Source organism: Pipistrellus hanaki, assembly GCF_964339955.1.
Source record: "Pipistrellus hanaki genome assembly, chromosome: 1".
Taxonomy (NCBI): Eukaryota; Metazoa; Chordata; class Mammalia; order Chiroptera; family Vespertilionidae; genus Pipistrellus; species Pipistrellus hanaki.
The window spans coordinates 140,701,300-140,719,212 of NC_140503.1; the positions used below are offsets into that span (position 1 = coordinate 140,701,300).

General features: G+C 43.0%; 1 protein-coding gene across 1 annotated transcript; it reads left to right on the forward strand.

Moving 5' to 3' along the window:
* The first annotated feature begins 677 nt into the window (after nucleotides 1-677).
* PLA2G12A (phospholipase A2 group XIIA) lies at nucleotides 678-15,548 on the forward strand. The gene is made up of 4 exons (XM_084873121.1): nucleotides 678-1,003; nucleotides 10,655-10,731; nucleotides 11,744-11,909; nucleotides 14,508-15,548. Exons 1-4 carry the CDS (start codon nucleotides 796-798, stop codon nucleotides 14,624-14,626), a joined length of 570 nt encoding a protein of 189 aa, XP_084729247.1. The 5' UTR covers nucleotides 678-795; the 3' UTR covers nucleotides 14,627-15,548.
* The last annotated feature ends 2,365 nt before the right edge of the window (nucleotides 15,549-17,913 follow it).

Consider the following 17,913-nt stretch of genomic DNA (forward strand, 5'->3'; position numbering starts at 1 on the left):
AAAATTTTCATAGAACGCAAAAATAGTATTGTAATATATTTTTAAAAATTTCAGCATAAGTGCAATTTACAAATATAATAAAAAATTTATGTATAGTATTATTTTATTCTTTGGCATATTTCTCATTTGAGTGAATTTTTTTTTTTAGTAGATTGCTGTCGGTGTTTAAAGGCCATGAAATTGAATTTGTTAAATTATATTTCACACCTAAAATGGCCTTCAAAGTCTCAACACTTAATTGTGATTTTTCTGATGTCCACTCTTTATTTACGGTAGGAAAAAAAAACGCGTTCAGTCTCAGCATTAGTTCCTGGTAAGGACAGCGCGTATTCCACAATTCTAACAACCGATCAACAATGCAAACTTTGATAAGCCGTTCTCGGTAATCCGTTCTCAACAATTATTTGTTATTATTAAAGTTTAACATTATAAAATTAACAAAAATAGTATAAAACTCCTATCCTGGCTAAATAGCCACATGGCCGCCGAAAACCGTCCATTCCCTTCCTGTTCTCCCGCCGTTCCCTAGCTGGTCGTGCATTCTTTCCAAAAATCAGGACTTTTTTTAAATTATTAAAAATCGGGACTGTCCCGCCAAAAGCGGGACGCCTGGTCGCCTTATACTCACGGGAGCTGGGCCCCGCCTCCCGGGCGCCCCTCGCTCCGGCGCAGGCGCACGGGGCCCGCCTCCCGCGGGAGAGGCGGGGCGCGGAGCTGGCCTGGGGGAGCGCGCAGCCCGTGCCGCTGCCTGGGGCGCCCGGAGCGGCTCTAGGGGCCGGGGGGTCCCCGTTGCGGATGGCCCTGCTGCCGTGGCCCGCGCTCGCGGTGCTGCTGCTGGCGCTCCCCGCCGCGCTCCGGGGCCAGGAGGAGGCCCAGTCCACCGACTGGAGGGCCACCCTCAAGACCATCCGCAACGGCGTGCACCGCATCGACACCTACCTCAACGCCGCCCTGGACCTGCTGGGGGGCGAGGACGGGCTCTGCCAGTACAAGTGCAGCGACGGTGAGCGGGGCCCTGGCTGCGGGGCCGGCCTGGACCCGGCCGCTGGGGGGACTGGGGGTGGGGGTGCGGGGGGACATGCCGGGCGGACCTGGACGCTGCCCTCCGGCCCGGGAACACTCGCCCCTGCTAGACCCTGCCTTTCCTGTCACCCAGCCCCCGGCTTCCATCGCACCTGTTCAGTGACAGTGTGAGAGCGGCACTCTCCGCCCTGTTGTCACTGCTTCTGACCTTTTTTTTTTTTTTTTTTTTTGGTTTGTTTGTAGTTGCACAAGGTTGCCTCAGAACTCAGTGCCATGCGCATCATGGAAAAGGAGAGGAACACGTTCATTTTAGCTCTATAATTAGCTCCTTAGATCAGTCAGCTGAAGATGCAAAGCACACCGAGAATTTTAAAGTCATGATGGTTTAGCTGTCTCAAGAATGGGTTTAATTTTATTTATTTTTTTCCCCCTGCAGAACTAAAGAAAATAAGTTGCGACCTTTGTACAGACTTTTTGGTGTACTCTATTGTTGAGAAAGAGTTCTGGTAACTCCTCTAGAAATTTACTCTATCAACAGTAATTTATTTTCTGTCAGGTCTTGGGTAAGGATCAGTGGTGCCTCCTCCTCATTTTGGTTGATATTCATATAATGACTTTGATTTACCTTTTCATGTTTTTAAACTTATGTTTGAGTGTGAGAACTTGTTTGGTAGCATTCTTGGTACTAATAAACTCGGTATTTTGGGCAGAGATTTTTCTTGTACCGTACTAGGTTCAGATAAAGTACTTGGGCTTTGGAAATTCAAGGTTCCAGTAAGAGTAGACAAAGTCTCGGCCTAGATAATGCTTAGCAGCTCAGAAGAATAGAGCAATGTCACCAGCACAAAAACTCAAATGAACTTGATAATTTGGGAAGTGGTATGCTTAGGGAAAACCCTTTTGTGTCTTAGTAAGTACTGTCTGCAAAGGACTGCGGTTTTCCAAGTCAACACATTGATAATTCCAACATGATGAAAATTGTTCTGTCATTGCTGTCACTTGAAGAAGTCGCCTGGGAACCCTGTTTCAGCCTTTCCCATATTTTGGAATGCACGTGACCTAATAAGAGCCAAACAGAACTAGACAAACCTCCGAGCTAGAAGAACATGGTGTTAAATAGTGCTGTCAAGGGAGCTTTTAAAAAAAATAAGTCTTAATGGTAGAGAGGGTGTGGTCAGATTAATGGGCACAGACTCGTGGCATACCGTTATCCTTGCTTCATTGAAAGGAGTGGCATTACAGAGATCTGCTCCCTCTTACCATCCTCCCGAGGGTGGGGTCAGGCTTTATTGAGAGTGAGCTAACATTATATAGAGGACAAATGTGATGGTTGCTAGTACTTTTTTTCTCTTGTTCTCCTGGACAGCAGGGAAGATTTGAGGAAGAAAACTTTCCGATTTCCTTTGAAAAATACAAAGCAAAATTGGCTTGTGCCGTGTTTTTAGAACTATGAATAAGTCATTTATTTAGTGATTTGTGTTTCAACAGGATCCCTTTGGCTGTTGTGCTGAGAATGAGGAGGGCCCAGGGAGATGAGGGAGCAGCAATGCAGGCAGCAGGGCAGGAGCAGGCATTCAGACAAAAGATGGTGGTGGTTTTGTCCAGGTTGGTAGTAATAAAGGTGGTGAGAAGTGGTTGGATTTTTGGACATATTTTGAAGGAAGAACTAAAAGGATTTACTAATGGCTTAGAAGGAGGGTATGAGTAGAGTCCTAAGTTTTTGACCTGAATAATTGGAAGGATGGAGTTGAAATGGGAAGACCATGTGGAAAAAAAAAAAAAAAATCCACACACAATTTGGGGGTCATTAGTAGAAATAATAGCATATTTGTATATTTTTGAGAATGATTCAGTAGTGAGTTAAAAACAAGTTATAAAAGAGAGAAAAAGGAGAATTATTGGAGTCATGTTGATGTCCAGAATGGTGAGCCGAGGTGTTTTCCCACGGTCATGTCTCGGGACGCTGAAGAATGAGCTATAAGCGGGTTCAGACTCCCCACAAGGGGAGGGGGACCCAATAATGGGCTGCCCATTAAAGCTTTGTGGTCCAGGGCTATATATCTGCTCCAAGCCTGCTCCATGGCTACCTGTGTCGTCACCTGATTGAGTCCCTCATTGTTTTTGCCCGGCAACAAGCCTGGACTTTCCCTGTTTCCGTGTTCTTTCTGTTCCCATGCTGAGCTTTCTGTTTCTGTGGTACATCTTGTCCCTACAGGCCCTTCCTTGTTCTCCCATGCCTCCCGCTTTGAGTCCAGAAACATTTTATTAGTTCTGCTCAGTTGGTTGCTGTGGTTAGGCTGCTCAAACTGCCGTGTCTGCCCCTGCCTGTGTTCCACCTGCCTTTGCTTCCCACTGGGCCTCTGCCCTGTCTGCCTGCGCTTCAAGTTAACCCCCTCAATGTGCTTAGTCTTTAGTTCATAAATAGAATGGCCAAGAGCACAGGTGGCATAGTCCTGTTAATAGGAGCAGAGGTAGAGGATATGGTACAGATGCCGGGTAGGTGGGTAGATGCTCAAGTTCCCTTCCAATTGCCTTGTTTTTCTCAGTGAAGTAGAAGTCAAGTTCATGAGCTGGGAGGGAGGGAAGATGGAATTGTTAGAAATTTGAGGAAAATTTGGGAAGTGTGTGAACTAGAAAAATCAAGTAGCATCAGGGCCCTCTGGAGATTAATAATCATGAATTTAAAGTCTCGGGTGTTTAGGAAAGCAGGTTGGATTTTAGACTCTGTTTCCTACAAAACAGTGGTATGACCTTTGTGGGACCCAACAGCCTTCCCCCTTCGGCTTCTCATCTGCTTCACTGTCTCTCAGATGAAAGCTATTGGTCTGTTTGGAAGTTTTTACATCAAATTAAGGAAAATCTGTAGGGAAAAAAAACTATTATCTCAGTCCAGGCAGCTCTTCAGATTTCAGCTGTCCATTGGGTGATAGTCCCACGATCAAGAGAGGAGCAAAGTCGAAAAGTGAAATCAGTGAATAGTTATTTCCATGTGGTTGGGGAGTGGATTTGTTTTGTTTTGTTTTTAAAATTCTTCCCATCTAGGCTTGGGGACTGAAGGGACCCAGGTTCGATTCCGGTCAAGGGCATGTACCTTGGTTGCGGGCACATCCCCAGTAGGAGGTGTGCAAGAGGCAGCTGATTGATGACTCTCTCTCATCGATGTTTCTAACTCTATCCCTCTCCTTCCTCTCTGTAAAAAAAATCAATAAAATATATATAAAAAAAAAAAAAGTAGAGCGACTATTTGGGAGGTTAAGGCTTGGAGCAGGATAACAGCATTGGAGGTGGTAAGTGGTTAGATTCTGAATATTTTGGAGGAAGAGTCAACAGGATATGCTGAAGAATTGGATGTGGGATATAAGAACACAAGAGAGAAAAAATGGCTAATGTTTTTTCCCCTGAGCATTTGAAGGATGGAGTTGCTATTACTGGAGTAGAAGGAACATGTTTGAGGCTCAATGTTAGGAGGTACATCTTAAGTTTGAAGTGCCCATTAGACATCCATGTGGTTAGCATATGGTCATCTATAGGCCCTTTTAAGTAGAAAGCCAAAACATAAACAGTTGTTCTTAAGAATGAAGGACTCCTAACCAGTGGTCATGGACAGCAGGGTGTGGGGGGGCATGCATTGGGGGAGGGGGGTTTGGGATGGGAATGTGGGGATGAGGACAAATATGTGATACCTTCATAAAGAAATGTAAAAAAGAAAGAAAGAAAAAGAAAAAGAAAGAAAGAAAAGAATGAAGGGCTAAGAGGAGGAGGTGTAAGAGCTCAGTGACTTAGCCTCAGGCATCTGCCATCCTCCTCCAAGGCCCCCAGAAACAGCCCCCTTCTTGGACAGTGCTGGAAAAGTAAGACCGGCTTCTGTCACTGGCCTCCTCTTTTCTAGATCTAGCATAACCGTTCCCTGTGTACATGTGACTCTTCACTCAGAGGAGCAGCCTGGAGCCTTCTGTCTTCATGAGGTTGAGCTAGTACACTTCAGGTTCTACTGGATCATCTCATTTGAGCATGAGAGTCTTAGCAACACATTGAAATGAATTTTTAGATCATTGCGGGGCCGGATGCGGCGGGGATCTCCCTTTTTTGTAGCCAGCATGGAAAGAGAGATGAAATTGGTTCTGCGTAGAGGCAGCCAGGGATTGAGAAGTAATGAAATGAAGAGAGTTGATGCAGAAATTGGTTTAAGCTGGGTCCCAGGTGGGTCACCGACCTCCTCTGCTGGAGAGACTGACGACTCCTGACCCACACAGCACATCTATTTATTCTCTAATACACAGGGGGTTTCACAGGAAAACAAGGAGCCTGGGAGAGCCCAGGTCCCACCCACTCCTTCCTCCTGGACAAACACAAGCCAGGAACTAAGAACATCTCCGCACTCCCAGGGCCGGAGTGCAACTGACATGACTCTGCCAATATCCGGCTGGGTCAGCAACAATCTAAAGAATGTCCAGGTGTCTTCCAGGGGGGCCCTCTACAGATCATTACTTTGAGAGGATTATTTGCTTAGGCTGATTTCTAGAAGGGTTGCTTTTCACCCCTCACTTTATTTTGGAAGGTAAACTTACCTTTAAGTCTTGTAGTAATCAATGTTAGTTGAATGACAAGTTGATGAAATACTTTGTGTTTCTCCCAAATATCCAATTATGAGGTGGTATTTGTAATAACTGGATATATTTCCACAGTGGAACAGGCTATTGCTTGCTACTGTAGGAGGATGGTGGGAAACATTCAAAGAGAAAGTAGGTGACTATTTGGTTCATGGAAATGATTTCTTTATTATAAGAGGAGAGATATTTCTAAAGTACCTTAGAAAGTTTAAGATGGATGATAATGTCACCTCTCACTTTGTTACTGAACCATTGGTACTATTAGGAGAATATAACTGGAGTAATATAGTTCACCAAGTTTATTTCTGACCTTTTTCCTTAGATGGCAAAGGAGTATGTTTGTGAAATGATTGGCCTGAGTCTGGGCTAGCGTGTATAGTCCTGTAAGGATATATATATAAAAGGCTAATATGCTACGTGTCCCTCCCTTTGTCTGACTGGTCGCTATGATGTGCACTGGTCACTAGGGGGCAGATGCTCAATGCAAGAGCTGCTGAGCTGCAATGACTTGGCAGTGGCAGTTCTTGGGTGATGCACCCTGAAACCAGAGAGGAGGGAGCCCAATTCTTCATGGAGCCACACAAGTCCACCTTCGGCCCTGGGTTATGTTGTTGCTGGGCCACTGTCAGCCCGAATCTGGTTTACTGCACACTGGCATTCGCGTTCCACACCCTGTACGACAGCAACTTTGCAGAGCGCCCTCTCCCACTCCAGGACCCCTCGGGGGATGTCAGAAAGCCAGTTTCAGCCCATTCCCCACAGGCCAGCCCGAGGGACTCCACCCATGGCAAATGTCCCATGTTTCCTTGCACACTGATGTTTCTCTCTCCTCCTCTCTCTAAAATGAATACAAGCATGTTCTCAGGTGAGACTGAGACTCTGCTCACTCTGCAGATGCCTTTCAAGCCGCAGCACCACAGCACCACTCCACAGGAGGTTGGCTCCAGGGTGTGTCCAGCCCGACTTGCCCAGTCCTGCCCCACCAGCCACCTTTTAATTAATTTCCTTTCAATGTGCACGAATCTGTGCACCAGGTCACTAGTGCTATATAATAAAAGCCTAATATTCAAATGTTCAACCAGTAGCTATGATGCACACTGACCACCAGGGGGCAGGCACTCTGATTGGTAGGTTGGCTTGCTGTTGGGGTCCAGCCAATCAGGACTGGGCGAGATGGGCCAGGCATGCCCTGGAGCCCTCCCGAGTTCCCTCTCCAGCCCCAGTCGTGCACCAGTGGGGTCCCTTGGCCTGACCTGCACCCTCTTACAATCCAGGACACCTGACCCCTCTGGCAATGTCTGCAGGCAAGGCTGAGGGGCCCTACCAGTGCACAAATCCATGCACTGGGCCTCTAGTAATGGTATAAAGGTCTTATATTAAGGTAGAGTAGACCCCACCACCATCACCACCTTATCTGCAGCTTCACTTTCCACAGTTTAGTTAATCTCAATCAACTGTTGTCTGATAATATTAAATGGAAAAGTCCAGGAACAAACAATTCATGCGTTTTATTTTTTGTTTTTGTTAATCCTCACCCAAGGATATATTTCCATTTTTAGAGAGACTGGAAGGAAAAGACAGAGACATTGATGTGAGAGAGACACTTCCATTGGTTGCCTCCTGCACACATCCCATCCAGAGTCAGGGATCGAGGTATATGTGCCTTTGACCAAAATTGAACTCAAGAGACTTCAGTCAGCAGGCCAACACTCTATCCACTGAGCAAAACTGGCTAGGGTGACAATTCATAAGTTCTAAATTGTACAGGTTTGGCTCAGTTAGTTCCAGCGTTCTCCTGTACACCAAAAGGTCATGGGTTCAATTCTCAGGCAGGGCACATACTCACGTTCTGGGTTTGATCACAGGTCAGGGTGCATGTGGGAGGCAAATGTTCCATGTTCCCTTGCACACTGATCTCTCTCTCTCTCTCTCTCTCTCTCTATCTATCTCTCTATCTCTCTCTATCTCTATCTCTATCTCTTTCTCTCTCACTCTCCCCCTCTCTTGCTCTCTCGCTCTCTCTAAAATGAGGATTAAATATTTATGTTAGAATATTCAGGAAAATAGGGGGGATTTCTTTCACACATATGGACTCAATCTGGCAAATAACCTCTGAAATCTCCAGAAATCCAGAATAAGCTTTTGTATGTTTTGTATGTTATAGGTTTACCAAGATAATTACATTCTGTGAACTACCACAAATGTGTATGAGTATACATTTGTACATATTTCACTATAGGAGAAATAAAAATAATTAGGTAGAATAGAGTGGAACATTTGAGATCTTGTTCCCTGGCATATATATAATCAGTTTGGCTCAAATAAACTCTATATTTTTTTTAATAAATCTTTATTGTTCATATTATTACAAAAGTTCCTCATTTTTTTCCCCCTCCACCAGGTTCCCACCCCACCCTCTGTCCTTTTCCCACTCCCCACTGTCCTCATCCATAGGTGCACAGTTTATGTTCAGTCTCTTCCCGCTCCCCCCACTCCTCTTTTCCCCAAGAATTGTCAGTCCACTCCCCTTCCGTACCTCTGATTCTATTATATTCACCAGTTAATATTGTTCATCAGGTTTTTTAATTCCCTTGTTGTTTTTAGATTCACTTGTTGATAGTTACCGGTACATATTTGTTGTTCATAATTTTTATCTTTATTTTCTTCCTCTTCCTAAAGAACCCCCTTCAGCAATTTATATAATTCTGCTTTTGCGGTGATGAACTCCTTTAGCTTTTTTTTTTTATTTGTGAAGTTCTTTATCTGGCTTTCAATTCTGAGTGATAGCTTTGCTGGGTGGAGTATTTTTGGCTGTAGGTTCTTGTTATTCATGACCTTGAATATTTCTTGCCATTCCCGTCTGGCCTGCATGGTTTCTGCTGAGAAATCAGCTGACAATCATATGGGTGCTCCTTTATAGGTAACTACCTGCTTTTCTCTTGCTGCTTTTAATATTCTCTCTTTGTCTTTTGCTCTTGGAATTTTAATTATGATGTGTCTTGGTGTGGTCCTCTTTGGATTCCTTTTGTTTGGGGTTCTGTGCACTCCCTGGACTTGTAAGTCTAATTCTTTCACCAGGTGGGGGAAGTTTTCTGTTACTATTTCTTTCAATATGTTTTCGGTGTCTTGCTCTCTCTCATCTTCTGGGTCGCCCATACTTCTGATGTTGGTTCGCTTGAAGTTGTCCCAGAGGTTTCTTACATTATCTTCAACTTTCTGGATTCTCTTCTCTTCTTGTTTCTTTGGAGGAGTGTCCTCTGGCTCTTTGTGTTCCAAATCTTTGACTTGATTCTTGCGATCTGCCATTCTGTTTTTAGGACTCTGTGTAATATTTTTTATTTCAGAGAATGTATTCTTTTTTCTAGTTGATCCTTTATTATTTCTATTTGATCCCTTTTCATATCTTATATGTCTTATTTATTTTATTGGCCTTTTCTAGGAGATTCTTGAAAAACCTTATAAGCGTGATTTTGAATTCTATATCCAGTCGCTTTTTGTCCTCCATTTCTTTTGTTTGTGATCTGTTTCCTTGTCTTGGCATTTTCGCTGCTTCCCTGAGTTGGTAGGATGGGAGGATCAGCTATATCTATGCCAGGAGACAGCCTTATTTGACTAGACTTGGAAAACTGCAAGAGCCTCTGTGCTCAGCTTGGATGGGTTGGAGTTTCAGGGTGGAGACTACAGCCTTGGCTTCCGGTTAGCCCCGCCCTATGAGGTTCCTGAGTCTCAATGTTCCTCAGTGTCCTTTGGTACTCGCTGCAAGCACCTCTGAGAGAAAGGCGCCCTAGGGTTTCACCCGCTACCAGACAGTCTAGTCTCTCCCCCAACGAGCCCGCAACTGGGGTTCTGTGCAGTTGGAAGTGGGGTTAAGAGCAGTCCGGAGCTTATGTCTCCTTCCCGCTAGGGCAATCCAGCGGCTCAATCAACAGTCTGTCCAATGTGCGAAATGTGCGCGACTCGGGGACTTACTTTCGCCGCTCCCTGAGCTTCTGCCTTACAGTCCAGATTCCCTCTAGATGACCTGGGGCCCCAGGGTCTCGCCCAGAACTGGGGTTCAGTGCTGTCGGAACTGGGGTTCAGCACAGTCCGGAGCTTTTATCTCCTTCCCGCCAGGGAACGCCAGCCAGGCACTCATTCTCCCCTCCTCTCCAGCTCCGTCCTCTCTGTGCACGCAAAGTATTTCCGTACCTTAGGCTTTTATGGTTCCTCTGATTTTCCTTCTGGTTTTCTCTTTCCTTCTCGTTGTAGAATTTCCAGTCAGTCAACTTTCCTGTAGTTCTGGATAATGTCCACTTTATATTTTAGTTGTATTTTTTGAAATTGTTGTGTGAGGCTGCAGTTAGGCGGTTACCTATGCCTCCATCTTGGTTTCTCCAAATAAACTCTTTTATATATATATATATATATATATATATATATATTTATTGATTTCAAAGAGGAAGGGAGAGGAAGAGAGAGAGAAACATCACTGATGAGAAGGAATCATTGATTGGCTGCTTCCTGTATGTTGGACCGAGCCTGCAATCCAGGCATGTGCCCTTGACTGGAATCAAACCTGGGATCCTTCAGTCTGCAGGCCAATGTTCTATCCACTGAGCCAAACTGGCTAGGGCTTCAAATAAACTCTTATAAAAATTCTTAAGCCTGTCTAGTGTGGCTCAGTGGTTGAGCATCAACCCATGAACCAAGAGTCACCAGTTCAATTCCTGGTCATGGCACATGCCCATCTTGCAGGCTCGATCCCTAGTAGGGGGCATGCAGAAGGCACCTGATTGATGTTTCTCGCTCATCAATGTTTCTATTTCTCTATTCCTCTCCCTCTTTCTCTAAAGTCAATAAAAACATATTTCAAATTTCTCAAACAAATTAGCATTCTCAAGCTCATCAGAATAAAGACATACTATGTCAGCATCCAAATAGTAAATGTTCCCAAAACTACTCTTAACACATTGTAGACTTTTTTGTGTATGTATTTTCTATCATATTTGAAAATTAATTATGATACCATTTATATTTTCTAGGATCTAAGCCCGTCCCACGTTATGGTTTTAAACCTTCCCCGCCGAATGGATGTGGCTCTCCACTATTTGGTGTTCAAGTAAATATTATTTTTTATTTGATAAGTTTTATGATAGGCTCTGTAATACTCTTAATAATGCAAGACTACCAGTGTGTTCTCAGGTTCACAAGTAATTTTGCCTGTTGTAGTAGTGATCAGGTTTACTATATTCTTTTATAGCTAAAAACACATTTAAGTCCTAACAAAACTAAATGTAGTAAAATTCATGTTTTATTTTTAAACTTTGGAGATGTTAATACCATTTAAATGATATTTCCTCATGTATAAATGTGGTTTAATATAGAAGTAAGACTACTCAAGATGAAAAGGTATAGATAAGACATAATATTTTCTGTATTAGAACCAGGCTAAGTGAGATAGTTGTGTGCTTGTGGGAGGGGAAGCTGGATCTGAGCCAAATGTAATGGGTGAAAATGTTTCTGAGAGTGGATTCATAGACACAAAGATTTTGCATATAAATTAATTTTAAATAATTAAAGATAAATTAAAGATGCAGAGGAGCAATATTTTTAGGGATTGGATGAACAATGGAAGATTAAACCTCAAAAGAACAAACAAAATTTGAGTTGTAGGACTTAAAATTTTTTCAAGGACATTTCATATAAAGTACTAGTACATATTATTGGGAGAGGAGGTATAAAACACTTTGGAATATCTAAAAGTCAAGACTTGCCAAGTCCCTGGAGAACACTTTTAATGCTCTTTGCTTTACTTTTATGTTTTAAAGCTATGTTTTGTGCTTTGGACAATTGGAAGATGTGTTTGTTACCACAGCTATCTGTGACTATTCTAACATTGCCTAATGGGAAGCTTTAAGGCAGGGCTGAGAGGAAGACTGCGGAGTAACGTGGGTGGGTGCGGTGAGAGTCATAGAGAGATACACAAAATAGAAAACATTTGTGCCCAGAAATAGATTTGGAAATTATACAGCAGTCATTGTCATTGGTTCCTCTTTCATAGTTGAATGCAGAACTCCAGCAGAGGAGTTTTGAATTTCATCAGTAATAATCCATCCACATGCCTCTTTCAGCTCAATATTGGCATCCCTTCCCTGACAAAATGCTGCAACCACCACGACCGGTGTTACGAGACCTGTGGCGAAAGCAAGAACGACTGCGATGAGGAGTTCCAGCACTGCCTCTCCAAGATCTGCCGCGAGGTGCAGAAGACACTGGGGCTAGCGCAGCACGTCCAGGGTGAGGATCATCTGGCGCCTCAGGGGCCGGTGCAGTTTGCCAGGCTTTATTAATGCTTCGTGTTTCAGTACAGGATTTACCAATAGAAGTCTTCCCCTCTATATTACGTTCTCTATGTTAACTCAGCCCCTTCAATTTTCTGGGATGAGAATGCAGTGGTTTTGTAATCAGACATGATTGATAGCCATGGAAGCAAAAAGAGTTGGGGAATCTTGGGAGGAGGGACTGTGAGGCAGAGAAGAATTCATGCAAGATCTTGCAAACTCTGGACCCGTTGAATTAAGAGGAGTAGAATTGGGTCTACCTGGCATGGCTCCCTGGTTGAGCATCAACCTATGAACCAGGAGGTCATGGTTTGATTCCCAGTCAGGGCGCATGCCCGGGTTGCTGGCTGATCAATGATTCTCTCTCATCATGATCTTTCCATCTCTCTCTCCATCTCCCTTCCTCTCTGAAATCAATGTAAAAAGTATGTATATAATTTTTAAGAGTAGGATTGGATTTAGCATAGAAAGTTCTAGAAGATTTGAGTCTTAATTCTTGTCTCTTCATATATATCTGTCAGGAGGATCCTCCAAACCAACCCCAGGTTCAGTGATTTGCGAGGAGGATCAGGATTCAGCATATAATTGTACTTATGGTAATGGTTATTACAGTGAAGGGATACAAGGCAAAAGTCAGCTAAGAAAAAGGTGTTTCCCTCTCTCATTTATAAATGAGAATGGTAACATCCCTCTCAGAGAGTTGTCATGAGGGTAACATGAGACATTTGTGAAATACACATCACTGTACCATTAATATCAGTTACGAGGTTTCTTTACTGTGAAGCCAGAGAATGTACCACACACTGAGAACAAAGAAGGGCAATGAGAAGGGGCACAAAAGAAAACTAAATTTTTAGACACTTTGCATAACAGACGGTGCTAGATACTTTTGACATGTTTTTACTGATGTTTACAAAAGTCCAAAAGTAGGTCAGTTTTACCCATTTTCAAGGAAGGAAACTGAGGTTCAGAAAGAAGTAACTTGCCCCAAGTTACATGCTTCTGACTCTAAAACTTGTGTTCCGTCTACTACAGTATTCCCAACGTAGCCTCATAGGTCTGACTCTGAAATCCTACTAATTATTAAGGAAGTGAACTTGAATTCACAGCCTCTGAATCACTTACATGCTTTCAGCTGAGTTAAACTTGTACAGCTGAAGCACAGGTGGATGTATTTCCTGTGTCCTGATCTGAGCTCATACTAACGTAGCTAAATGAAGAAACAAAATTACTTGCAATCTTTTATTTAATAATCAGAATCTTTATACTTCTGTGGTTGGTTGTGTTTCTTAATGGCACAGTCTTTTGTGGAACTTTGATAATGTCAAGATTTTGTAATGAAAATTTTCTTAATGTGAATATTTAAAACTGGAAGTATTTGGACAACTGAAAGCCACTCTGTGTTATAAGTATAATATATTAGGATAATATCATCTGGGTGTTCCTAAGGAAATCTATTATCATTTTTATGGTTTTAAAAAAATGTTTCTAACCCTACCAGAGGAAAAACACCTTTGATTCCTATGTCTCCCCTTCCAAGCTAGATTTGAATATTGGTCAAAGAAAAAAAACTTAGGTCCATTCATTTTAAGCATCTTAAATGATGGGTGATCAGTTTTTAGCTGCCATTGGCTAGAAGGAAATGTTTTGAGGTTTCTCTGTTTTTAACCTTTATTTTTTTCTGCACTTTAAAAGCTTTCCTTGAAATGCAAACTTAAGAATGCTGTCAGGCATCTCTAACAGTGATATTTTTCTGATGAAAGGAAAATGAGCCCTGGCTAGGTGGCTCAGTTGGCTGGAGCATCATCCTGTGTACACCAAAAGTTTGAGGGTTCGATTCCTGATCAGGGCCCATACCTAGGTTTCGGGTTTGATCTCTAGTGGGGACTCGTTCGGGAGGCAACCAAGCAGTGTTTTTCTCTCATATCGATGTTTCTCCCTTTCTCTTTGAAAATCAATAAACATATCCTCAGGTGAGGATAAAAAATAATAATAAATAGCCCTAGCTGGTTGCTCAATGGTTAGAGTCAGCCCGCAGACTGAAGGGTCTTGAGTTCGATTCCAGTCAAGGGCACTTACCTCAGTTGCAGGGCACATGTGGGAGCCAATCAATTGATGTGTCTCTCCCACATTGATGTTTCTCTCTGTGTGTCTCTCCTTCTCCCTTCCACCCTTTCTCTAAAAATCAGTGAAAAAATATCCTCGGGTTTAACAAAAATGCATAAGTAAAGTAATAAATAAGGAAAAACCAAAAGTGTTGAACTAATTGTTCAGTGCTGCTGCAAGAGACTCGTTTGTCTAGCACAGAAAATTGGGTTGACTATTTGCATGCAAACAACAAGTTGGTGCATGGTGAAGAGGCTGACACAGCCTTTGTGTATGAAGATACCAGTATATGTCACCGGTTTCCGAGGGTCTGGGGGGATTTTCATGAGCATACGCCTAAGTGCCCACAGAGGACATGCTTGACACTGTGCTGGACACCGTGATATGGATGACGAGAGAGCGATGCTTTGCAGGTGCCCCACAGTAATGGCACTTTCTTACCTTGCAGCCTGTGAAACCACAGTGGAGCTCCTGTTTGACAGTGTGATCCATCTGGGCTGTAAGCCGTACCTGGACAGCCAACGGGCCGCGTGTTGGTGTCGCTATGAAGAAAAAACGGATCTTTAAAGAAGATGCTGACAGGAGACGGCAGATGAGGATGAAAGCACATAATAACCTTCGGCAAAGAACTAGTGTTTTTACAGCACCAAGGTGCCTTATTTTTGTGACAGGGTTATTGTAAGACCTTATTTTGACATTAAAACTTCAAACCAAAGAGAAAAGGGGAGCTGTGTTCCCGGAAGGCACTGCCGTAGTGTGCCAGGCTGTGTTGACCAGTGTCGGAGAGAGGTGTGTGTTAAGGGGTGAGTTGTTTTTTGTGTGTTTTTTTAAAGAAAGTTCTGTAACTTGGTTTTCACAACCGCGTTTACCCCCAAAATGAGGTCAAATGTAAAATTCATAAGGTATGTTCAGCATTATTTGGAAATATGGAGAGACCTTCACTCAGAGGTGTATTTGTTTACTGTAAACATTTAAATATACATTTATGCCTGGAAGGATCTGACTTTATTTTTTTCTCTATTTTAATTAATACAAAATATACTGTTTTTCTGTAGTCCATAGAGCATATGAATAAGTAACACTTCTATTAATGACAATTCTAATTACAAAGACAAAGTTTCCATGTCTATTTCTCTTATAAAATTGGAACCATTAGCTGGTGACCTCTTAAGGAGCAAAACCAGAATATGTAGGTATTATGTAATGTGCCTAGGAGGTGACGTGAACAAAATTCAGAAGCATGGCCACTCCCATGTTATGAACCATTCATATGACAAATGTCACATTTTGTTATAATCTTTGCCTAAATTGGAGAAAAGATGAATAATGAGATAAATGAAAAAGTTGTTTAACATACACATCAGAGCATTATATGCTGTTATGCTTTGATGTTTATTCCCTAGCTTGCTCCTCATAGTAGATTCTGGGATATTTTGAAAAGACAGTAACCTTTCACTAATAGCTGTCTTAATAAAAATTGTTCTTGGTATTGTTGTGTTTGTTTTTTTTCAAGTCTAATGTCGGGGTCAAAGGGGTGGAAAAGCAACTTACAAAGAACTGTCTTTTATAGATCTCTCATTTACATGAAGAATTATTAACAGAATTATTAACAGAAGAATTAATTAAGAGCAAATCCCACAACCTCCACTGCCTCTGAAGATGCGAGTGTAGACAGCTCTCCAGCCGCTGGGAGAGTTCAGCTGTGTCCTCCATGCTCTTTGCTTACCCCTGGCTGTTGACTTGCTGAGCCCAGAATGCCAGGCCGTCTGTATCTTATGGGTAGTCTGTGGCCACAGTTGTTAAGGCAAACCACTTGGAAAGTCAGAGAAATACACCACCAGGAGAAGGTACAAAAGATAAGGCCACCTTTTCACCCACTACTATTTTTTTTTTTTTTTAATTTTATTTTGTTGATTTCAGAGAAGGGAGAGGAAGAGAGAGAGAAACATCAGTGTTGAGAGAGAGAATCATTGATCACCTGCCCCCTGCACGTCCCCTATTTGGGATGGAGCCCATAACTCAGGCATGTGCCCTTGACTGGAATCAGACCTGGGACCCTTCAGTCCGCAGGCCAACGTTCTATCCACTGAGCCAAACCAGCTAGGGCTTCATCAGAGTTAATGGAAGCAATTTACACAACAGCCAACCACCCAAGGAAGACCTCAAGTAAAGGCAACACTGAGCACCCCATCACACTGATTTGCACGCTGGACAGCATTTTATGAGTGAGGACAATATGCTTTGGCTCAAGAAAAACCATAATTTATAGACTTTCCCCCTGACCCCAAAGTCCAGGCTCCCGATTTCTACATGATTCCGTCCCCAAACTAACTTTGATAAAAATTATGGCAACCAACCAATGTGAAATACCATGGCTGACATGTACACATAAGGAACTGTTTGACATTGAAATGGGGACTCAAAAGAACTGTTGGCCCAGAAAGGAACTCACTACAGACTGATTCATTTGCCTCGCAGCATAACCATTATGGCTTATCTCAGTTTCGGTCCTTATAAGGGAATTCCTTGTATCACATTATCTAACGCATCTAGGGGAAATAATGAACAACATAAATTGATGAACATAAACAGACCTGGAGGCAGAGAAGCAGTGATCAGACTGTCAGACCTCAGAAGGAAGGTTGGGGAGGGTGAGGGCAAAGGGGAGAGCTCAACCAAAGGACTTGTGTGCATGCATATAAGCCTAACCAGTGGCCATGGACAATGTGGGGGGAGGCAATACCTGGGGAGGGGTTTGGGATGGGAATGGGGGAAGAGGACAATTGTGTGACACCATAATCAATAAAGAAAATTTTTTAAAAAGATATGACAGAGACTCAACTTGGACACAATCAGGAGGGAGGAGGGAGGAGCTGGGGCTTTCTAGGAGGAGTGTGTGCTCTGGGTCATCTCTAGACCCTGTTTCTACAGAGCTCTATGGGTGGAACTGCGACTCCCCTTAGCGTCCCTTCCCTTAAGTTCCTTCTCCATCTTGGTCCAGTCCAGTGTGTGCATGTGGCTCACCATTGTCTGCAGGCATCAGGTTGCAATTCTTTACTTTTCCCAAATAAATTATTTCAGTGAGAGGCAACAAGTATTTATTTGAGACCACAGAATTACAATCATAGAATTATGGCGAAAACCCAAATTGTGTTCCAATGTCAGGGTGACGGCAATGGCTTTTTTATGACAAAAGGAAGAGAAATAATTATATGAATAGAAGGAAGGACTTTCTATTGGTGTCATCAAGCTGTCTTACTCTTTAGCTACATAAGCACACTTCATTTCATTGCATTTCACTTTACTGTGATTCACTATCTTCATTAACATCCACCAGCAAAAAGACTATAGCTCACTGGATTACTGGTTAAGAATTTTTAAAAATGTCCATAATCATCAGTCCTCATGGGCAGAATATCTGCTTTCCCATTAGCTGTACGGTGGTTTGAAAGAGTGTTGCTTGGCCTACTCCAAATGTTATTTTGCCCCGTTCAAACACTGCAAAGGTTGTAGGAGCAAGACACACAAGCAGCTCATCTGGAATGGCTGCTCTGGCTCTGTTTTAAAATGACTCCACTTAGGTCAACTTTTCACAAGCTCTACACAAGAAAGCCAAGCTTAGAAATCCTGTAACTCACTCCCTGGTAAAAGAACTCCAAGTTGTCATCCCGTGGTCAACACCAATTCAATCCCCAATTTGGGGTGCGGTAAAGGAGGAAACTCATGCAAACACTAAACCGTTACAATGGCTGTGAAGAAAGCTGGGAGATGGTAGCAGGGCCTCCAGGGGCAACAGTCTTCAGTATCCAATGGGAAGGGCGCTCCCCGAGGGCACCAGTTACGTGTACAGCCTT